This window comes from Glandiceps talaboti, chromosome 5 (genome assembly GCF_964340395.1).
Source record: "Glandiceps talaboti chromosome 5, keGlaTala1.1, whole genome shotgun sequence".
NCBI classification, from domain to species: Eukaryota; Metazoa; Hemichordata; class Enteropneusta; family Spengelidae; genus Glandiceps; species Glandiceps talaboti.
Window position 1 is genome coordinate 13,956,628 of NC_135553.1, and position 20,873 is coordinate 13,977,500.

The 20,873-nt window shown below is 34.9% G+C and overlaps 1 protein-coding gene across 1 annotated transcript in view; it reads left to right on the forward strand.

The window, feature by feature from the left end:
- Positions 1-1,513: 1,513 nt before the first annotated feature.
- Positions 1,514-20,873, forward strand: part of LOC144435933 (dexamethasone-induced Ras-related protein 1-like) — a 19,469-nt gene continuing 109 nt past the window's right edge. Inside the window, exons 1-2 of the mRNA XM_078124575.1 lie at positions 1,514-1,796; positions 20,250-20,873. The exon at positions 20,250-20,873 is cut by the window's right edge and continues 109 nt beyond it. Coding sequence (XP_077980701.1) covers positions 1,514-1,796; positions 20,250-20,785 — 819 coding nt within the window. The 3' untranslated portion in view covers positions 20,786-20,873. The remainder of the gene's footprint in view (positions 1,797-20,249) is intronic.

Below are 20,873 nucleotides of genomic sequence, written 5' to 3' on the forward strand. Positions count from 1 at the left end.
TTTTTTGTCCGCCTGTTTGGGACACTAGCCTTCACTGAGATTATCCACGAAAGCTCTCAATCAAATATGATTTCAAAGTGTTATGTAGGTCCCCTAACATCCTAACAAAATACTTCCAATAATGCAGTCAACGATTGCCTTGCATTTAAATGTTTATCTTTTTATGCTGCCCTTTGAATTCTATACAATTTATTTCGCTAGATGTTCTTAAAGCACGTCTCTTACCTATGAACGCGGTAATGTAGAAAATGTTATTATAATGGTATGCAGTATTGGCGTGTGTTAGAACATTTGAATATAAATGCATATCGATTGGTACCGACCCTTTATTTCTTTAAAATATATTAGGTGCCTGGAAACACGGTATGGTCAGAATATTTGGCAAGTAGAAATTCAAAAGACACCCTAGTTATAAAGCACAGTCTTGGGAATTCCACAGCAGGTTGATCCAATTACTGAAATACCATCACTGCCATGTAGTGTAGAACTCACATGGGAAAACAAACCTAAAACAACCATACATTACATGCATATTCAGCTTCAGTAGGGCGGCATGTGTAATACGTCATAACGTTTTGCATTTTAAAAAAATCAATGATGCATGGATGCATTTTCAGATATAACAATCAACGGAGTTCTGTCTTCATTTAATCCCAAATGTAACATTTATATTATACAACTTGGTTAGCTTTCCATTCAAAACACCTCTTTTATCGATGGTGTACGTGATGATATTTCTAATGGCACATATACTTTACTTACTCTCGTCTTACTGTGTTCGCAAATGAAGACAGCATTACCTCAAAGTACGTTCAGCTTGGTAGTTTGGCTTTGACAGTCAGCGACGTGTAGTCGCATGCAATCGATTTTCAGCGGAAGCCTAATTTCCTGGAGTAATACGAGGGTAACATGGGATGGTGAAGAGGGCGGAGTTCCACAAACGGTAAGTACATGAATTTGAAAAATAATACATAATAGGAATAATCTGAGGCTGTCTGCTATTGGTGTACACATACTCAAAGTATAGCGGAAGAACGCTAGTTACTCATACCGGTCACACACAAGGACAACGCAAGTGAAGTCACTACATTAGTTACATATATTGAGTTTATTTGAAGCGAGCTTCATCTGCTAATGCAAGTGTTCACGTTGCGCTATTGTAGCAACTTATGTTTTCTCTTTGTGTGGCCCTGTAGACATTTTCATTCAATTAAGAAGATCTGTTGCTCGTAATGTCGACAGGCTACCGTAATTACTTACATGGGATTCGGAGATTTTAGTACTGTGCATTGCCATAATGTCCAGAATGTGACAGACAGCGAAGAACGTGAGACGTATGCCAATGACCTGACCTCTCATACACAGACTACAGTCATATCTCCAAGTATTCGCGCACAGTATACAGGCGCTTCAAATCGCGTTTTATTTTCGGCCTCTCTATCTGTTTCTAGAGCCCACAAGGAGTAACGTTCTCTGTATATCTGGCTAGAAGAACTGGTCATCGACAATGGCGATGTCAATGAGTACGAGTGTGAGTACGGCAATAGTAGACTCCGAAATGAACGCCCCAGCGAAGAATTGTTTTCGCTTGGTGATGCTAGGCACGGCGAAAGTGGGAAAAACAGCTATAGTGAACCGTTTTCTGAATGGCAGATTCGATGAAGGTTACACACCTACTATTGAAGACTTCCATAGGAAGATTTACAGAATCAAAGGGGAAGTTTATCGTTTGGATATTTTAGATACATCGGGAAACAACCCATTCCCTGCAATGGAGCGACTATCATTATTGACCGGTGAGTCGGGTTATTTTATAATATGATTCGTTCAAAAAATAATCGAACAGCAGGGAAATCTATGCCTGTACTATATCCTTGTTTTCTATGTCCCAAACGATGTTCCAGGCCATGCATATGTCTCTCTCAAATCAATAATTGTCGTGCAGACCCTGAATTGGATCCTCGATATCAGGTTCGATAACGCGGCTTGTAATTACCGAATTTCTTGCGTACTGTCTGCATCGCTTTCTACCTTCAGGGCAGAGTGTTGAATTATTCAACCAAAGATACAAAATTCACTTCATAATACGACCTCCTGTTAGATTATATTTCCAGCAGATTACTTAAAGACTTTATTAAGATCATAGGTAGAAGACATTTATGTCATAAGTTGTGACTGTACCCTTTTTAGGGAGACACATTGTCGAGTTAGCCCTCAGTATTTTGTGAATTGCTTTTTACACAAACCGATATTGCTAGTTCTGGTGTGTATGCGTTCTATCGATTATTTTTCTTGGAGTTCGATATAATGATGTCCGTAATGTGTAGCAGTTTTGTTGTTAATCCACCTTAGCCTTACAATATGGTACGTATGCCATAGGAACAACTAACACAAAACTTGCATTAGTGAGTCATCTCCATTTTTTGTCTCCCTAGAACTGTATATAATTAACCAAATAAAACAATTTGTAACTATGATGATTGCATTACTTACTGCCCATTTGAGTCACGTGGGTTTTTCTTTTTCATGCACGTTACACCGGGTGTATGAACAGTATTTATTTCCAATGATGGTGATGAACTTGGCCCGACCCAACTTATTTCAATCCTACACATCTCAAATAGACAGGTAGCGATACCATCATTAGTATGTATTTTTCAATCACTTTTCTACCTTCTCCTAAAAACGCCACCCCAGTGTTATCAGTTACACTTTCGCCAGCTCTCTACGATATCAACTTATGAAAGACACAATTTATGTTTTTTTAATATATGATATATTAAATTATTTATAATAATTGATTTCAGTGAACACTAATTTGTACCATGACCCATCAGGTTCTTTTAAAATAAAAGGTACTTGCCAGCACTATGCCTCGACCTTTGTGTATGATTTAACCCCTAGGAATCAAAGTGTGACAACTCTATAGCAATGTATGAGTCTTTTAAAGGCTAACATTAGGATTGGCAATCACCAATAGTTGATATTACTAAATCACCACACAAACTATAAATCAACTAAGAGGCACTTCCCGTTTATGATGTATTATTAGTAGAGGCACTTCATTCTCGTTCTGTGATATTGAAGTGTGTCAGGTAAGGGGATGTGAAGTTCCTCCTGAAAATCTCCTCTGAGTACAGTGTATCGTACCAACGTTTACAAACATCTCTCGTCTTCGTCATGATTCATGGAATCCCAAAATTTCAAAGTCATCTTTTCAGTCATAGACAAGGTATCTGTTACCGTAGATGCTTCAAAAGAGTTATTCGATCCCAAGTGTTTTGAAAGAAGATAATTTACATAATATTTGCGCCAAACATCTCGCGAATTTCTCAAATCAGGCATCCAGAAAAAAATTAGGCTACATAGGGAAATACGTATTTTTTAGTTTTAGATGAAACGTATAAGCATATATGTACATGTGCATACCTCAATGTGGTATACAGTTCCTTTAACTGAGGGAATGTTTTTATTTTTGTTATACATCGTTAGTATCGAGAAGGGCGTGGTTTTACTTTACATGTTGAGGGCATAAACGTCATATGTATTAATTTACTGTATAGCATGTTAATAAATCCATATTGTCCTAAAATCAAAATTTGTTGTAATTTACGTAACTCAACGTACACCCCACCCCATCCCCCACATATATACATACATACATACATACATACATACATACATACATACATACATACATACACACATTCATACATTCACACACACACATACATACATACATACATACATACATACATACATACATACATACACACTTTATTACATACATACATACATACATACATACATACACACATGCATACATACATACACACATACATACATACATACATACATACATACATACATACATACATACATACATACATACACGCATACATACACATACATACATACATACATACATACATACATACATACATACATACATACATACATACACACACACATACATACATACATACATACATACATACATACATGCACGCGCACACACACACACATACATACATACATACATACATACATACATACATACATACATACATACATACATACACACACATGCATACACACACATACATACATACATACATACATACATACATACATACATACATACATACATACACATGCATACACACACATACATACATACATACATACATACATACATACACACACATGCATACACACACATACATACATACATACATACATACATACATACATACATACATACATACATACATACATACACATGCATACACACACATACATACATACATACATACATACATACATACATACATACATACATACACACACATGCATACATACATACATACATACATACATACATACATACATACATACATACATACATACATACATACATACATACATACATACATACATACATACATACATACATACAATAAAAGGCACCGTTGCTTAACATCTAGGCAATATCATTAACTTTTATTTTAAGGTTAACATAAACAGCTCGATTAATCGTAATGAATTCTTCATGTCTCATGTCTTTTGAAATCGATACACTGACTAGTCTTCATTCTGTTCCGTTCCAAGGAGAATTTAATGGAGTATTGATTTTTCTTTTCTAAGATCCATTCTCCGTGACGCCAAGGAACAGATACTGGTATTGATAAAAATTGAAATGTGCAAATACTTATGGTTACAAGTCGTCCTTAACGTTGTTAGGGATTAGGTTTATTATAATACACCTTTCATTGGGTGTAATCTAAATAGTAGGCAAAGTCAGTGGTTTGTCTGGCTCAATGGCTGATTGCAGACGATTACATTTTGTGTCCCAGCACCTTATATTCAATAAATAGATAGCGAAAATATAAAGAACTTGAAGAAAAGAAAACAATAATGCATAATTACATTCATCCATCTATCCATCCATAACTGCGTGCGTGTATGCGTGCAGACAGACAGACAGACAGACAGACAGACAGACAGACAGACAGACAGACAGACATACATACATACATACATACATACATACATACATACATACATACATGCACACACACATACATACCTACCTACGTACAATGTACGTACGTACCTACATACATACATACATACATACATACATACATACATACACACACGCATGCATGCATGCACGCACGCACGCACGCACACACACATACCTACATACATACATACATACATACATACATACATACATACATCACCTGCTTCCTTATAATTTATTGAAAGCGTACATTTGTGTACTTTAAGTTTCGATGTATTCCCAAGAGTGCCATTTCAATTGACGTTTGTTACTTGATAAGATCACATATGTAAGTGATGTAGGTTTGCTCGTAAAGTTGAAACTATAAGGACGTGAATAAATCGTGGAGATTTCAGTAGTTAAACTACACTGTGGTCTATATCTGTCTAAGCGTTGTCAAACTAACATTAATCTCTCTATTCACACTATATTTCCCGCCAAGAATCTTGAATAAAGTCTTACCTTTCTGTAAGTTTAAAATCAAAGAGGAGTAAATTTAATTGTTTTGGTTTCATTTAGCGTTTTGTCTTTAATGAAAGGTTGGTACAGTTTACCGCATGTTACAATGTACTTGTAGTATTTTACTGTTCAAGGTATATATAGTTTAATCATAGTCTAGTTCCTATATGGTATCGTTACGATTTATACCTCCACTCACAGTATAGTCAGTATACTCTAGAAGTCCTGAGATGCATGAGATGCAGTTTAAAATGAACCCACAGCCACCCACACAGTCATTAACATCATGTCTTTGTTAATCAATTAATAAAGTCTCACCAATAACACCGTCCCTGATAAAGTTAGTGTTTATTGGGGCAGTTATGTAATATCCAAATATGGTATATTTGTCAGCTCATCAGGATGATACTTATACACTGTTCATGTCACTCTAACAGTTGGGGTTCACTGATTGGTTGAACAACTTTTTTGTGCTGATTGAGCGACTTAGGTCAGACGTGGTTTCATTAGAGACCACGTTAGCATTCAGACTAAGTTAACCACCACTCAGACTCAAAACCTGGTATTCAAACATAATACATAAATGATTTAATGAGATGATTTAGTGCGCAATACATTTCCTAAAATACCGACACCCCCCCCCACCCCCATCCCCGCTATTATCAATTGTGCTATCAACTTCAGAAGACTCATTTTATATTGTTTCGAAGGCATGAATCCACATGATCATTGTTATATTATTCTATTACTGGAACAGTTTCATCGATGCTTTAGGACTTTATTGTCACTTGACTTAAAATCAATTTAAACTCAACTTTCTCCACTTGGATCCAAATCATAGAAGAAATATACAAATGTCTTATTTTGAAATTCATTTGGGTGGTATGATAATTATTTTTTCAATCAGCAAAAAGTATATCCTTCACCGTGAAAAGTCGTATTGAGTCGCTTCAATATTTAATATAATTATTTATGCAGATGTATGATTGTGTATAGAATTGAATTACGTTATACTGCCTTGTACTAAATTTAAAAATAATAGTTGAAATCCAATTTTAAAAATGTAAATAAAAATATATCAGAAAATAGTAGCTAGACTCACTACTCAGAACATATTATGTGATATCGCAATGCCATTATTGGACATCGTCACATCATACATGAACTATGATATTTATCATTTTCCAAGAATATTTCGCAATGATGACTCATTCATGTGAGAAGATGATTATCATATTTGGGTATTCTAGTACAGAGATTTCAAACAAGGCAGTCGTCAGTATAATAAATAAATAAATAAATAAATAAATAAATAAATAAATAAATAAGTAAATAAATAAATAAATAAATAAATAAATAAATAAATAATAATAATAATAATAATAATAATAATAATAATAATAATAATAATAAATAACAATAAATGAGCACTTACATAGCGCCATATATACAAAACATGTTCATAGGCGATTCACAGAAACAAATGAAAAAAAAAAGATTTTTTTTAAAAACAAAATCCAGAGAAATTAAATTGAAAAATGTATCAGATTTCGAGAATAAAAACTGTATAAAAACAGAAGATAATTATCAAAAAGGAGCAGCTGTACGCAAAGTTAAAATGGCAAGAAATACTTTTTTTTAAAACAATGAAGAGACGGGAAGAATCAAGGTCCATTGAAGTAAGTGTATCGTATTTTTGTCAGTCCCATTCATGCAGTAGGAGTAATATCCAATCCGCAAACGTCCATATTGGGTTAGAAATGCACGCACGCTTCTTTGCTCTTACAGGGTGATGAGGACCAGGGACGTGAATATATATTAACTCGAGAGAGTGTCATGATCAGGCGTAGATTCCTTCTAATAATGATTTTTGCCTGAAAAATAAGCAATTTTTGTAGGTTTTAATCAAATTACATATTTACATTGAATTGCATCATAACGGAAACGCTTCACTAAGTGTCACATCTATAACATTGCTTTACGAGTTGCCAGTGACGTTACTTTTAATCTGCCTGTCTTTATCACTGTCAACTATATGCTATTGATTGGTGTGCATTAATCTGCCAATGTAATTATAATCTGGCGGCATTTTGTGGGTCTTTATTTCTAATTGCTTCGTTATGTCTCTGACAACCCATATCTAATTACTTCTAAAAGGCATTGATTGTATCTCTAAAACACTAGTGTTTTAATTTCAACACAAACAGACTAAACTGAGCTATGGGATATATCCACTGCACAGTCGTGATTCATAATAAAATTCGCTGTCTATGTCTCCAAAAATCTATTCAGACAAACACAAGATAAGACGAGACGAGACCGACAGACAGACAGACAGACAGACAGACAGACAGACAGACACAGACTGACCGACCGACCGACCTACCTACCTACCTACCTACCTACCTACCTACATACATACATACATACATACATACATACATACATACATACATACATACATTTACATACAACACAAAGAACGACAGAAGAATTAGATTAACAGACATATTTTGAAACACCTGCCATACATACTATTAGAAGTTAAATCGATAAGTGTATTGCTTCCATTGTGACTCACTCGGGTCAAATGCGAATATACCATTCAAAGCTTTTCAATAGATCAATAGCTGAGATATACTACGTCTATTGGTATGAATAACGAGTACTCTGATTATCCAGAAACACGTTTGTGCAAAGGCATAGAAATAAGAGAGAAAGACATGTTAAGGCAAAAACTACTGTGGATTGGTTGTGACAATTATAGTGTTGACAATGATGGCAATGGCGATGATGATGATGATGATGATGATGATGATGATGATGATGATGATGATGATGACGATGACGACGACGACGATGATGATGATGATGATGATGATGATGATTCAAGTTATTGGAAACTGTGAATATAAAATATCACTTTTATTGAATAATTGCATAGCCCCTCAATCACAACGGGATAGTTATGATTGTTCGATGGAAAAAAAATGTCGTAACTCATATTTTTCATTTCGTGATGACCTGTCAGGACGCATCCCCGACAAGTGAAGTCGATACTGCACTATCCATCAAACGTTTATGATGTGTCTACTGTACTAGAGTTGGACAGCAATACGAGGCTTTGTGATATATCATTTCTCTGCAAAAAGTGTATTGTCTTGTCGTGTGGTATAGTCTCTTTACTAGACGTATCTGGACATTTGATGGGATATTGTAATGAATTCAGTGGTCTAATGATAGTTTTCTAAGTGGATAGCTTAACTTTTACTGCCCTCACCACACCGTATCTACTGACTCAGGATGATATACATGATTCTTCCAATTTTCAAAATACCCCTGAGGCCTCACAAAAAAAGTGTGCGGTTCCGGTTACGCTCAATTTTAGAATAGGCGTGGGGTATCTAGATTTTTCATTTTATTATTTTATATATATATATATATATATATATATATATATATATATATATATATATATATATATATATATATATATATATATATATATATATATATATATATATATATATATACATATAAGATATACAGCCATTACAGATTAGAAGAACAGTTTTACATTTGTCTTTATAAGTTGATTTCAGTTTTCACATCACTATTTCTTGCGAGACTTCGCAATTTCCGCAATTTTATGATTTTTTTCTCGAATACGTAAAAAACAAGTGGGGTAGGGGAACCGAAACCAAACATTTTGTTTTCAGGCCTAAGCAAATTGGCCTTAATATACACCATGTAACCAATCTTTGTCAACAGCTTGTATTCTTGCCTGTGTTTAGTCAGCCAGTCAAGTTTCAGCTCGTTTTCACAGACATAGTAGATTTTCTCCTTTGCAAAGTTTTCAAAATCGAATACAATATTTCTGTGTCTTTTTAAAATTTAGAGTATCTTCTCTGCTGAGCTGTATGTTACATGTCACTTTATTGTTCATTGTCATTGTCCATTTGAGGAATACCATTTCTCTACCAAAATCCTTGAGTTTTTTTAATTACCAATATCTCGGTCATTATCCGGGATATCGTCCATGGATTTTTTCTGACTTTGTTGTCTACTCACGGAGATTCAATGATACTTCTTTGAAGCTACCTTTTAGCTTTTAATTAGTGTATCGCTATCTGGTTTCATTGTCTACGTTTTACAGCTACATGATTTCCAACTTTATTAAATTGATTTGAAAATCGGAAGCAAATACACTCTGAAATGCAGTCTTTAAAAACATTTGTAGTTTCGAATCCATGTATCTTCGGATTCTGCTCGTTTTTCAACCACAGATATTCTTTGTAAATAAGTCGTATGTAGTCTTTCTTTTCAGCCACATAACTTCCACGATGATTTTGATGAACATCATCATCATCATCATCATCATCATCGTCATCTTCTTCATCATCATCATCATCATCATTTATCATCATCATCATCATCATCATCATCATCATCATCATCATCATCATTACAATCATCTCGAGGATTACAAAACAGTGAAAAAGTTGCACTCTGATACACAGTGGAAATATTTAGCCGTGAACCAAGTCACGGAATAATAGGATAACCTAAAAAGTATTCGCCATTTAAATTTCTAGTTGATGAAATCTGAGACATAGACGATAGTTTTATCCCTGATTACCGTGTAGCTTTTTGTTTACTCTTTAATAGTCTTATATTCATAGGATTGTCTATAATATTAACCTTAATGCAGCGTGGAAAGGATAGCTTTTTATTAGAGATTCATTTCAAATTGTATAAAACTAAATATTTCGTTTTTCATGGAGCATACTTCCTAGAGCACACACAAATAATCATGTGTACATTGTTTGTGAAGTCGATTTGAAATTTTTTTTTTTTTGAAAATTCTTTTCATCGTGCATGTTTAATTGGTCTTCAAAGGTCATGTTTTTTTTTATTTATATTATAACTAATACTGAAATAACAACCCAAATAGTTGAACATCTCATTCAAGCCATTAAGAACTGACCGCTCTTTTACAAATGGCTATAGCGTGTAGCGAATCCATTGACTCATACATTCGACGAACATCATAGTGATCCGCTAAAAAAAAATAATTTGAATGCAAATCACATGACCTTATGACCTTTGACACATGAGGTTAATGTTGAGTCGGTCGTTCAAGTAGAATTGCAAGGGATAAGTCGAATAATTAATGTGACCTGCGTGAACTATTATTATGAGTGGCAGATTGTTATTGACAGAAATATAATGTGCTGTAACTTATACAATCGTATATCTGCAAAAGAAATGATGAAACCCCAATATTTTCATCATGAGAAATCTTGATAAACATGAAGGGATTGATGACGTCAGAAAACGTTAATGAGTAGAACTTTCAATAGAGATATGAAGGTGAACTTTGACATACCATCAAGTTACATAAAAGGAAACCTATATGTTTTTATCATAATGGTAATCAGCTAAATATTCCATTAAAATATACACGTCTGTACTTACGTCAAATTGAAAATTAGACATAGACACACACACAAAGACACACAGACAGACAGACACATAGACACGGACACACAGAGACACATAAACGCATCGACAGACAGACAGACAGACAGACAGACAGACAAAGTCACAATAATATATATTGACAGAATGTCAATATATATACATATATATATATATATATATATATATATATATATATATATATATATATATATATATATATATGCCATTTGATATATGCGTTGGTCTATAAAGTATCTGGTGTATCATGACTGTGTCCTTTGCAATAAGTACTATATACATGTCATTTTGAGAGACGTATACGTTATCAAATGCCTGCCCTAGTCTGACCTCACCTTTACCATACATCCCTATAAGTGGCACGGGACATATTAACCCCAACCTCTTCAGACACATTCTGTCAACGAATGTGAAATAAGTATTTGTTACTAACGTATATTAACGCGGTCAGTTTATCAGTAAAGTTGACGCATTGATTATTTCTACTAGGTCAGTGGAGAATTAAGATGAGAGAAATATTATATTAAAAATTACCACACAAAATTTAGTTACTAACTTAACGCGAACGGTCCTGGATTGATGAGAGGAGGCCAAAACCATTTTTTTGGATGGCAGTTCTGACCATTTTTACCACGTTCTGTTTTGTTTGCTTATATTTTGTGTATTCCATATCCGTAGTTGGACCCATCAATAACAGAAAACAACTCCATTATATACACAGAAAGTCACGAATACCTTACATATCCCCATGTGCATGGTGAACGTACTAAGTGTTATAACGTCATGTTTTCTTTTCAATAACTCACCTTACGTTCGTATCAAAACTCTCGTAAAATAAATCTCGATGGGAATGGTACTTATGTAACATTTTCAGGGTTCGACTTAGACCGACCTTAGTTGGCATGTTTTAAATGAAATAAATGTTCTTTGCCTCATTCTTTAGCCACCGAGGTCTCTTAATTGTGTGTCGTGATTTACTGGAATATTAATTACACATTAAAGGTTTGCGACTGTATCTTGGGTACAATGCTATGTATGTATGTATGTATGTATGTATGTATGTATGTATGTATGTATGTATGTATGTATGTATGTATGTATGTATGTATGTATGTATGCATGCATGCATGTATGTATGTATGTATGTATGTATGTATGTATGTATGTATGTATGTATGTATGTATGTATGTATGTATGTATGTATGTGTGTGTATGTGTGTATGTATGTATGTATGTATGTATGTGTGTGTATGTATGTATGTGTGTGTATGTATGTGTATGTATGTATGTATGTATGTATGTATGTATGTATGTATGTATGTATGTATGTATGTATGTGTGTGTGTGTGTGTGTATGTATGTGTGTGTGTGTGTATGTATGTATGTATGTATGTATGTATGTATGTATGTATGTATGTATGTATGTATTATACGCCTTACTTTATTGTCTGAAAAATGTTGTACCTCTGATGACGTAAGTGTACACGAACTTCAATATCATTCAAAAATGTAAATGTATCAATTTCATAGAACCTAAATTAACAGTGGCATATGTAAGAATTACGACTATGTTAATGCAGTAAATGTAGGCGTATATGTATGATGGATGACGGTAATTGAGCAATCTGCGCCTACGATGACTATTCATTGTCATTCTTCGTAAACATATATAAATCACAGGAGACATTTCGCAGTCGCTTGATAGAGCACATACATGTGTGGATCCCGATGCGAACTATAAACATGCTCCTAAACCCAGCAATTTTCAAGCGTGTGGTAATGAATAGATAAATCTCTCCCGTTGGTTAGCATCGTCGTTATTGGTGGGAAATATAACTAAGCCTTTTAAAATATCAAATCTGAAATAATAATGATACATTAATACACCCTCGGGATTGATCACGTCCTATAATATTAAAAAAACATAGATCGCAATTGCAAGCTTTGATATTCAGAAACGAAATACCTCATATCATGATTTAAAATGGTTCCAAGTGTGTCTTTGACGCGGTGGGAAATATTAATGGCAATTTCGTCCGAAATAAGATATCAGTATATATACCATTGACGTATTAATTTTAGCGTACATAAAAATTGGCAGGGACACAATGTTTCCCAATATGACTACCTTTCATTTTAACTAATGAATAATATATTTGTAGTCACATATCTTTTCCTTAGGTTAAAGTATCACAATCTATGCCTAATGAGTCAGAAATATGCCTGTAGTTAATTATATAACTAATTATATCTCTGGGTGATTTATTTTCACGCAAAATTATCGTTTCACTTAAATAAGCTAAATTAATGTTGAGTCAAAATATATGTTTTCTTAGTATTTCTGGTAAATAGGTGATGCAGAAAATTTGAATTAATGAATACTTGTCTGGAAGAATTGAAGTTTGTTTTATTTGTATACAAAATGTCCTATTTATCAATCTTACTTAATTTGAAACATACTAGACCTAAGTATAAAACTGGTCATGCAGAATATTGATATCAAGACTTTCTTTTACTAAACTGTAATTCAAGAAAAAAAATCAACGTTATTGCAAAATATCTTGGCTGGTGCATTAGATAAGATGATAAATTGTTTAAAAGGGAATTTGAAGAATTAATGTGTGCATTTAGAAGTTATTGGTTATAAAACACGCTCGAGAAATGTGGATACATACAAGGAACGTGACACAAATACGCTACAAAGTGCACTTGCGTGTATTCTAACTCAGTTGGTTGTCTAAGATTGTAAGCAATGGTTCACTGGGCTTGTGTTTTATGCCTGTCTCCTTAGACATTAATCATTTGTTTGATTTTGGAATGGCGCCTTCAGCTAAACCACAGTTCGACGTAAACCGACATACTTCAAGGTGAAATATATGTCAAGTTCCTGCTAAGAAGAGGGATGGGAAAAACAAAAGATAAAATTTAGCAGTTGGTTTATGAAAACTTTCGGGCTTGAAACCCTTCACAGACTAGTCAACTGTTAATGATGCATCCATCTGGACAGGATACCCATTGGCAATCGCCAGTATCCAACGTTTGACAGAAAACTGGCGTTTAAGTAAGTATTTTCTGTACTATCTGTAGGATTGCCAGCAGCAACATATTCCCACTACTAGATGTAAATTTGATGGAAGACTAATTCCGATTTAGTTCCTTAAATTGAATTTCCCTGACCAGTATTAATGTTGAATGAAAGTCGTACGACGGCAAGTGACGTTAATTCTATACGCACACAATCGTAATTGTGAATTATCATTAGATGGACCTTACCACATATATGTATACGTCATATATCGTAACAACATGAATGACATTTTCCCCTCTTAAAATGCTAATTCATTGGTAACATGATTCACCTTATTGTGATTATTGCACAAGACCTGTCTGCCAGCATAACCCATAATTGTATTGGCGAATCAATGAGAGGACGGGCTGGCCAGACGTGGCATAGATTAGTTGAGTAGCGAACGGAGACAAGAGACGCCGCCAATTCATGGAGTCTCTTTGGCTAAACATTGACATGTTCATCACCGTGAACTTAACATGAAGTACAGTCACGTTCGTCACGGATGTTACACAAGAGAAGATCAAGATCCAAAATGTTCGTAAAATATCACTGGTTTATTCACCTTTCGATCCATCTATTCACAACATCCATACTTCGACTAATGTTTTGAATATCCATCCAAACGCTCTTAAAATCCCACAGGAAACATTAGATGTTGACTAATTCAATGTATCTCATTAGCCTGCTAAATGAAATTATGAACATCGTATATTAGCGTTAATCTTTTGCGGAATCTCCTTTTAGTGGTCAATATTGATGACAGGTGGGTATGTATCCTGGGTTTGTTTATAAAAAAACAACTTTACCATGAAGTTTTCCTACATGAAAACTCGAAGTGAAACAACTCCAACCAAGTCAATGTTGTTAACTAAATAAATGGCCAAAAAGCTAAACATGTGTAAAAAATGTGTTATTGTACGTACATTAACAAATTTTCATATAATATTTTATTCCATAAACAAGGACTTGGCATATGCTGTTTCATACTTTTTTCAGGTAGAAAAAGCACGGTAGTTTGTGTATTGATTAAAATTCCGAAATAAATAAGCAATTCTCGCATCTGCATGGCAACATAAGGACTGCAGTTACTGTATTAGCTGAGTATATGTATTGAATGGTGTGTAACCTGACGCGAGTACAGTTTATAGGCTCTTTGCACTATGTTTAAATGCGTTTAGTTGCTTCGCGATCATTCAGCCAGGAAGATTAATCGTAAGCAGGTAGAATTCCATTTACTTTACCTTTGCACGCGATTCAATCATGCTTAACAGATCAAACTCGACTCCCATTGGTACGAACCATCGGTACGTAAAATTCTGTATATGTGTGTGTGAACTGTGTACTTAATTGTTATGGCCCTGACGGTACGTTATTGTGAAGTAATGTTTCTTCCGGCAATAAATTACAATATCAAATGATGAATAGTAAATTTGCTCTTTTCTGAATATATGAACCTACCTATTGACCTTGTAAACCATCAAACTATTTGCATTGAATCTAATCCTTGGCAATGTCAGCTAATTCGACTTCTTTTCTAATTCAGATAATTAACATTTCAATTTTGAATTTCGCCATCAACTATGAAAACATATAAATAGCGCTTAGAGGATAAGAAAAGACTACTGCTTTTATCATCAGGAATTCTCTTGGAACGCAACATAAAAGAACATGATTAAAGGTCAAAAGGTCATTCCCCGCAAAAACCTTCGTGAGGCTGACCTCCTTCGGTAAATCCATGAAATACCTTTGACGTCAACAACACTAGTTGCGAAAATTAGTAAATTGGTGTAAATTTCTACATAATAGCGGTTCTAAGATTGCATACTATAGGTGTTCAATAAACACGAAGAGTGTATAAATTTGCTTGTAATACATTGACTACAGCGGTAACGTCACTCCATTAACGAAATCTGTCAGTTTTGATTTTGGAAAGACTTCGTCCAATGATAATTAACCAGCTTTTCTTTACTCTTTTAATCAAACATAAAGACAAACTTTGTTTTCTACGAGAGAAAACGGGTTGCTACACCAAACGCTACACTAGTTAATTGCATTGCTATCAAAACCATAAAAGAATTTCATTATCCTTTGACGATAATTTCTTTTCTTTTACAACAACAACAACAACAACAACAACAACAACAACAACTTTAAGCTATAAATTCATTACTAGTGGATGGCTATATGTCTTTTTAAATAGACACTAGCAATACGAAGAAAACACCAGAAAACATTTAGAAACATCAGAGAGACTTTTTACAAAGCAGTATGGTTTTCTTGTTGTTTTGAGCTTTTTATTTAATATATTACATAAATTTTAGATAATATACCGGGAAACGTGGGAGATACAAAGATGTCAGTTTACATCGTTTAATCTCCTGTCAAAAGAAATACATGTGGTATTGACATTTTAAAGTTGATAAACGTTATCTTAACATATATTGTTAAACGTGTGGCAAGGACTAATGCTAGAATATTAGTCGGTTTGCTGTAGATTGCATACCGCCCCCAACTAGATATCACCGATTAAAGTGTTACATGAATGGATAAATGGCTATATAACATTTCACTACCCCCCATGTAACATTTCATGGGTGGTTATCGATGTATTTCTTATAATGCTTATAATATGTGTATAGACAGGATATAGACGTGTGTGTGTGTGTGTGTGTGTGTGTGTACTTAATATTATGCAGCGCTTTAATCATTATAAAATTATGTTACTACACATACCAATTGCCTATAATTGTACACTATTGTATATCTGAATTCGACATTTGGGCTGCATGATAAAGATAGTACAGCCAATGCCATACCTTGTTGCGATAGGGAAATCAAAGAGGGGGGGTTGCTCTGTGGTGGCCACCTCTCGTGTGGGAATTCCCTTTCCAAACTGAATGCCATACGCCAGATCAAACAAGAATAGAAACTAACGTATCACCATGGTTACACATTTATACACGCCTCATGCATATTTCTATTTCGATCAATAATATATTACAAAACTAGTGCCACTATGATTATTTGAAGCTTGTATGATTTTGTCTTCATTAAACTATGATTACTTCGCTTTGTGTTCTCTATAGAACGTGACTAGCCTATAGTAGAGCCATTTATAAGAGCTCTGCCGTAGGTGATCTCCTTTCAAACCATCGAGGGTGTATCAAAATTGAATTTACATTGCAACAATTACATTCCTGAAAATGTGTTGATACCTTTGAGATCACGGTAGTTTTAAAGCCATGGGGAATAGAAATATAATCACAGATTTCTCATAGCTGGGCTATCAGCAAACTGCAATGTTTTTCCAGTGTATGAAATATAATGGTAACATACGCAGAAATATACTCCAGGTTCATACCGTGTTGAAGACGAAAGCACGATATACTCAATTCTAAAAGCCGGTCTAGTAACTTTCCAGTTTTTATCCGTGTATACCACATTAAGAATATATTTGTCACAAGTTATTATGGCATTAAACCGGGAGGGGCAATGGTTACTATGACAACAAAATGTCTTCAAGATTTTGATGACGAGTATTTATGTATCTACACGTTTTTTTCTGCATGACCACGTGATAAGAGAGGTCATCCGCACTATTGAACACGTTTTAGTGACGTAAATGGTACTTGTATATTCGATTCTATCATCGCAGGGTCGAAATATTACTGCGTCACCACTCTGTACTGCTATTGTATAACCCTGGCATATATTTTCGAGTCAAAGACATAGATTTTCATTATCAATAATTCCCCTGGCAGCTAGCTACAAATACAGTGTGATCGTTCTAATGAAAGAAGGAGTCACGAACTTAAAAGATTTTGTTTCTGATATTTAGTGACTGCGCATGCAACTCAATATCGTGTCTACAACGTTTCTACACGATTGTGACACGTTTACTGGTGTTGCTCTTGTTTTCAGTCTCAGTAAGCTCGTTTTATACACACTCTTGAAAGGATTGCATGAAACGTTGTCAAAGCGTTGACGACAATCTTAAGAAACTGGTTTGATCTGGTTTGACACTTCAATATTTATCAATCCTGACAGTGATTTCAGGATAAAATGTCGGATGTCTAGTTTGAACCGAAACTAGAACGATTTCTGATGAGGATGTTACAGTAGAAGGAAGTAAAATACTTTATAACTTATTACATTTTGTTGACAGAAACTTGTACATTCACCTTTCTTGTTAACCATTTCAAAGACAATATTTCAAATCTTCACATTTCTGTTGGCTTCCCGCCAACATTGATTATCTATGCAAAGTAAACGGGTTCTTCAAGGGCAATGCATTGTATCCATGACGTTTTAGCGGACTAAAAAGCAAATGAATGCATTATTTTTGCCACCCCACCACTCCAAAAAGAAACAATGTGCTGTTCTAGGAATTATGTACTCGAATAATTAATTGTTGTGTGCTGCCTGCTGCGTGTTGCGGCCTCTATTTTCGACCACGCGCACGACGGATAGGATATCTTGGCGAGTTCGTAATTTGCCAAAGAACCTTGCCTGACAAAGTAGCTCGTACAAAAATAGCATTCATAATAAACACACTTTATTCATTGTCACGACATTTCGTATAGCTATATTTAAATATGTTATTGTCGGTCATTACCAATGGAGACCGTCATATTCGTAATAAGTATAAAATTGTATTACATGCAAGTAATGGAGGAGTAATTGCATATCATTATAAGCTGGCAGGATTGATAAATAATGCATGATCACGTGATTTTCAATAAAGAGATCCACAAATGCAGTAATAGTTTGACGTGTCGTTCAACTTTCACTGACCTGACATGGCCCTTATTATTTAACAATACTCGCGAATGGACTGCGCCGTGGTTAATATCCTACCGGTATAATTCGACGCCTGGTAGGACGTGAATATTACTTGGCAGATGAATCCAAGCAAAAAACCTGTTTATAAAAAAGCTCCCTAGGGATATAGCTGCGTCACCCACTAAATTTAAGGTGTATTTTTTTTAACAAGGGGAATAATTGCACAGCAATTATTAGCACGTTGTCAGAAAGTGTTTAAAAAAATATACTTCAGAAGTATCTCCATACGATAGAAATAAGTAATTGCTATTTCTCTAGCAAGACAAACTCTATTGCAATTATTAATGGTGAGCGAAGATGAGACATAACTTTAACTTAGTATGTACTGAGCAGGTTTTGATGTATCTTCTCAATTTCCTATTTGAGGAAGTAACCACATTTTAATACAGGATAGAACATTATTTACGAAGTGAACGACGTTGAATAGTAAGACAACTATCGCAGATCCCAAGCCCCGTTTGCTTGTATCTGGACATCAGTAGCGGGTCTTTACAATATTCTTTGTTGATACCGACAGGAGATGCTTCGAAAAGCATTCTGATATTAAATACATCGTATCACGCCCAGTACCTACTGACACATACAGCGAATTTCACAATACCGTTCAGCTTTTCTGTTTGATACAACTACGCAGAAACCAATAAGAAACTGGACATGCTACACAAGATAGCAAGATTGAATGAATACAGTTTCTTGCTACATTTTGTGTTAGTGAATCGAACTACACATGCCAAGATATTGACCTGAATGAAGCCCACAAAGGACATTTTACGCGCCCTTCATCCAGTGTTTGATACTAAGAAAAACATTGGCGCCCGAATGTCTGCATGGAGTTGCAATACATTTCACTGGTTTATTTCAGTTAATGATATCTTGCTATTGAAGTGTGACATATGCAGTTTCGTGTTGGTTGCTGCTTGGTTGTATCAAATAGAAAATCTGAACAGTATTGTGAAATTCACTGTATAACTCGCTTAAGTGTGATACGATGTATTAATTTATCAGGGTTTCCTGGAATGAGAAGTCGCTTCTTGTCGGTACCATCAAAGAATATCCCAAATGAAAGCTAGATGGCAAACTGCAGTATTAATTAAGAGCGGTAGTCTAATAAACGTTACTTTTCAAAGAAAATCAATTACCACACAGGAAACTAATTTATTGTCATTGATGATATTAGAGTTACAGATACAAGTTATATACATCCATCACGCGAGTGCTGTTGAGTGTAGGTAACTATGGTAATGCTACTTCATAATGTGATAGTCGTGATTCTAATTTTATCGTTTTTCACGTATTTTCTTTACTAGGTGATGTTTTTGTATTGGTGTATAGCATCGATAATAGAGCATCGTACGAAGAAGCCATGCGATTACGGGATCAGATTTTACAAACCAAGGGAAGCAAACGAAGCTCAATCCCAATGGTTATCGCAGGTAATAAATGCGACAAAGACTGCAAACGAGAGGTGAGAGCTGAAGACGTGAAGAGAACTCTCGGCAGTGCTAAGAAATGCACCTTTTACGAAACATCAGCCAAGAAAAACATTAACATTGATATATTATTCCAGGCATTGTTTGAAAACGCTAAGATGCCTCATGAAATGAGTCCGGCTTTACATCGTAAACTAAGTGCTTCCACGTGTGTTAGTCCAAACCTGTCCACCAATAGTCGGGGAGTTACCCTGCGACGTCGCATAACTGATGCATACGGTGTTTTAGCTCCTCACGTGAGGCGACCGAGTCTCCGAAGCGATCTTATGTCAGTCAATGCCAGATTGAGGCGAAGTAGAGACATGGATACAGATGATACTGACAGAAAGCGAGATAGATGTTGTATGCAATAAAGTCATGACAGAGTTCAACAGCACGCAATTTATGAACGATAAGAATCGGAATATGCATACCTAGCTTTCAGAGGCTGGGTGGTACAAA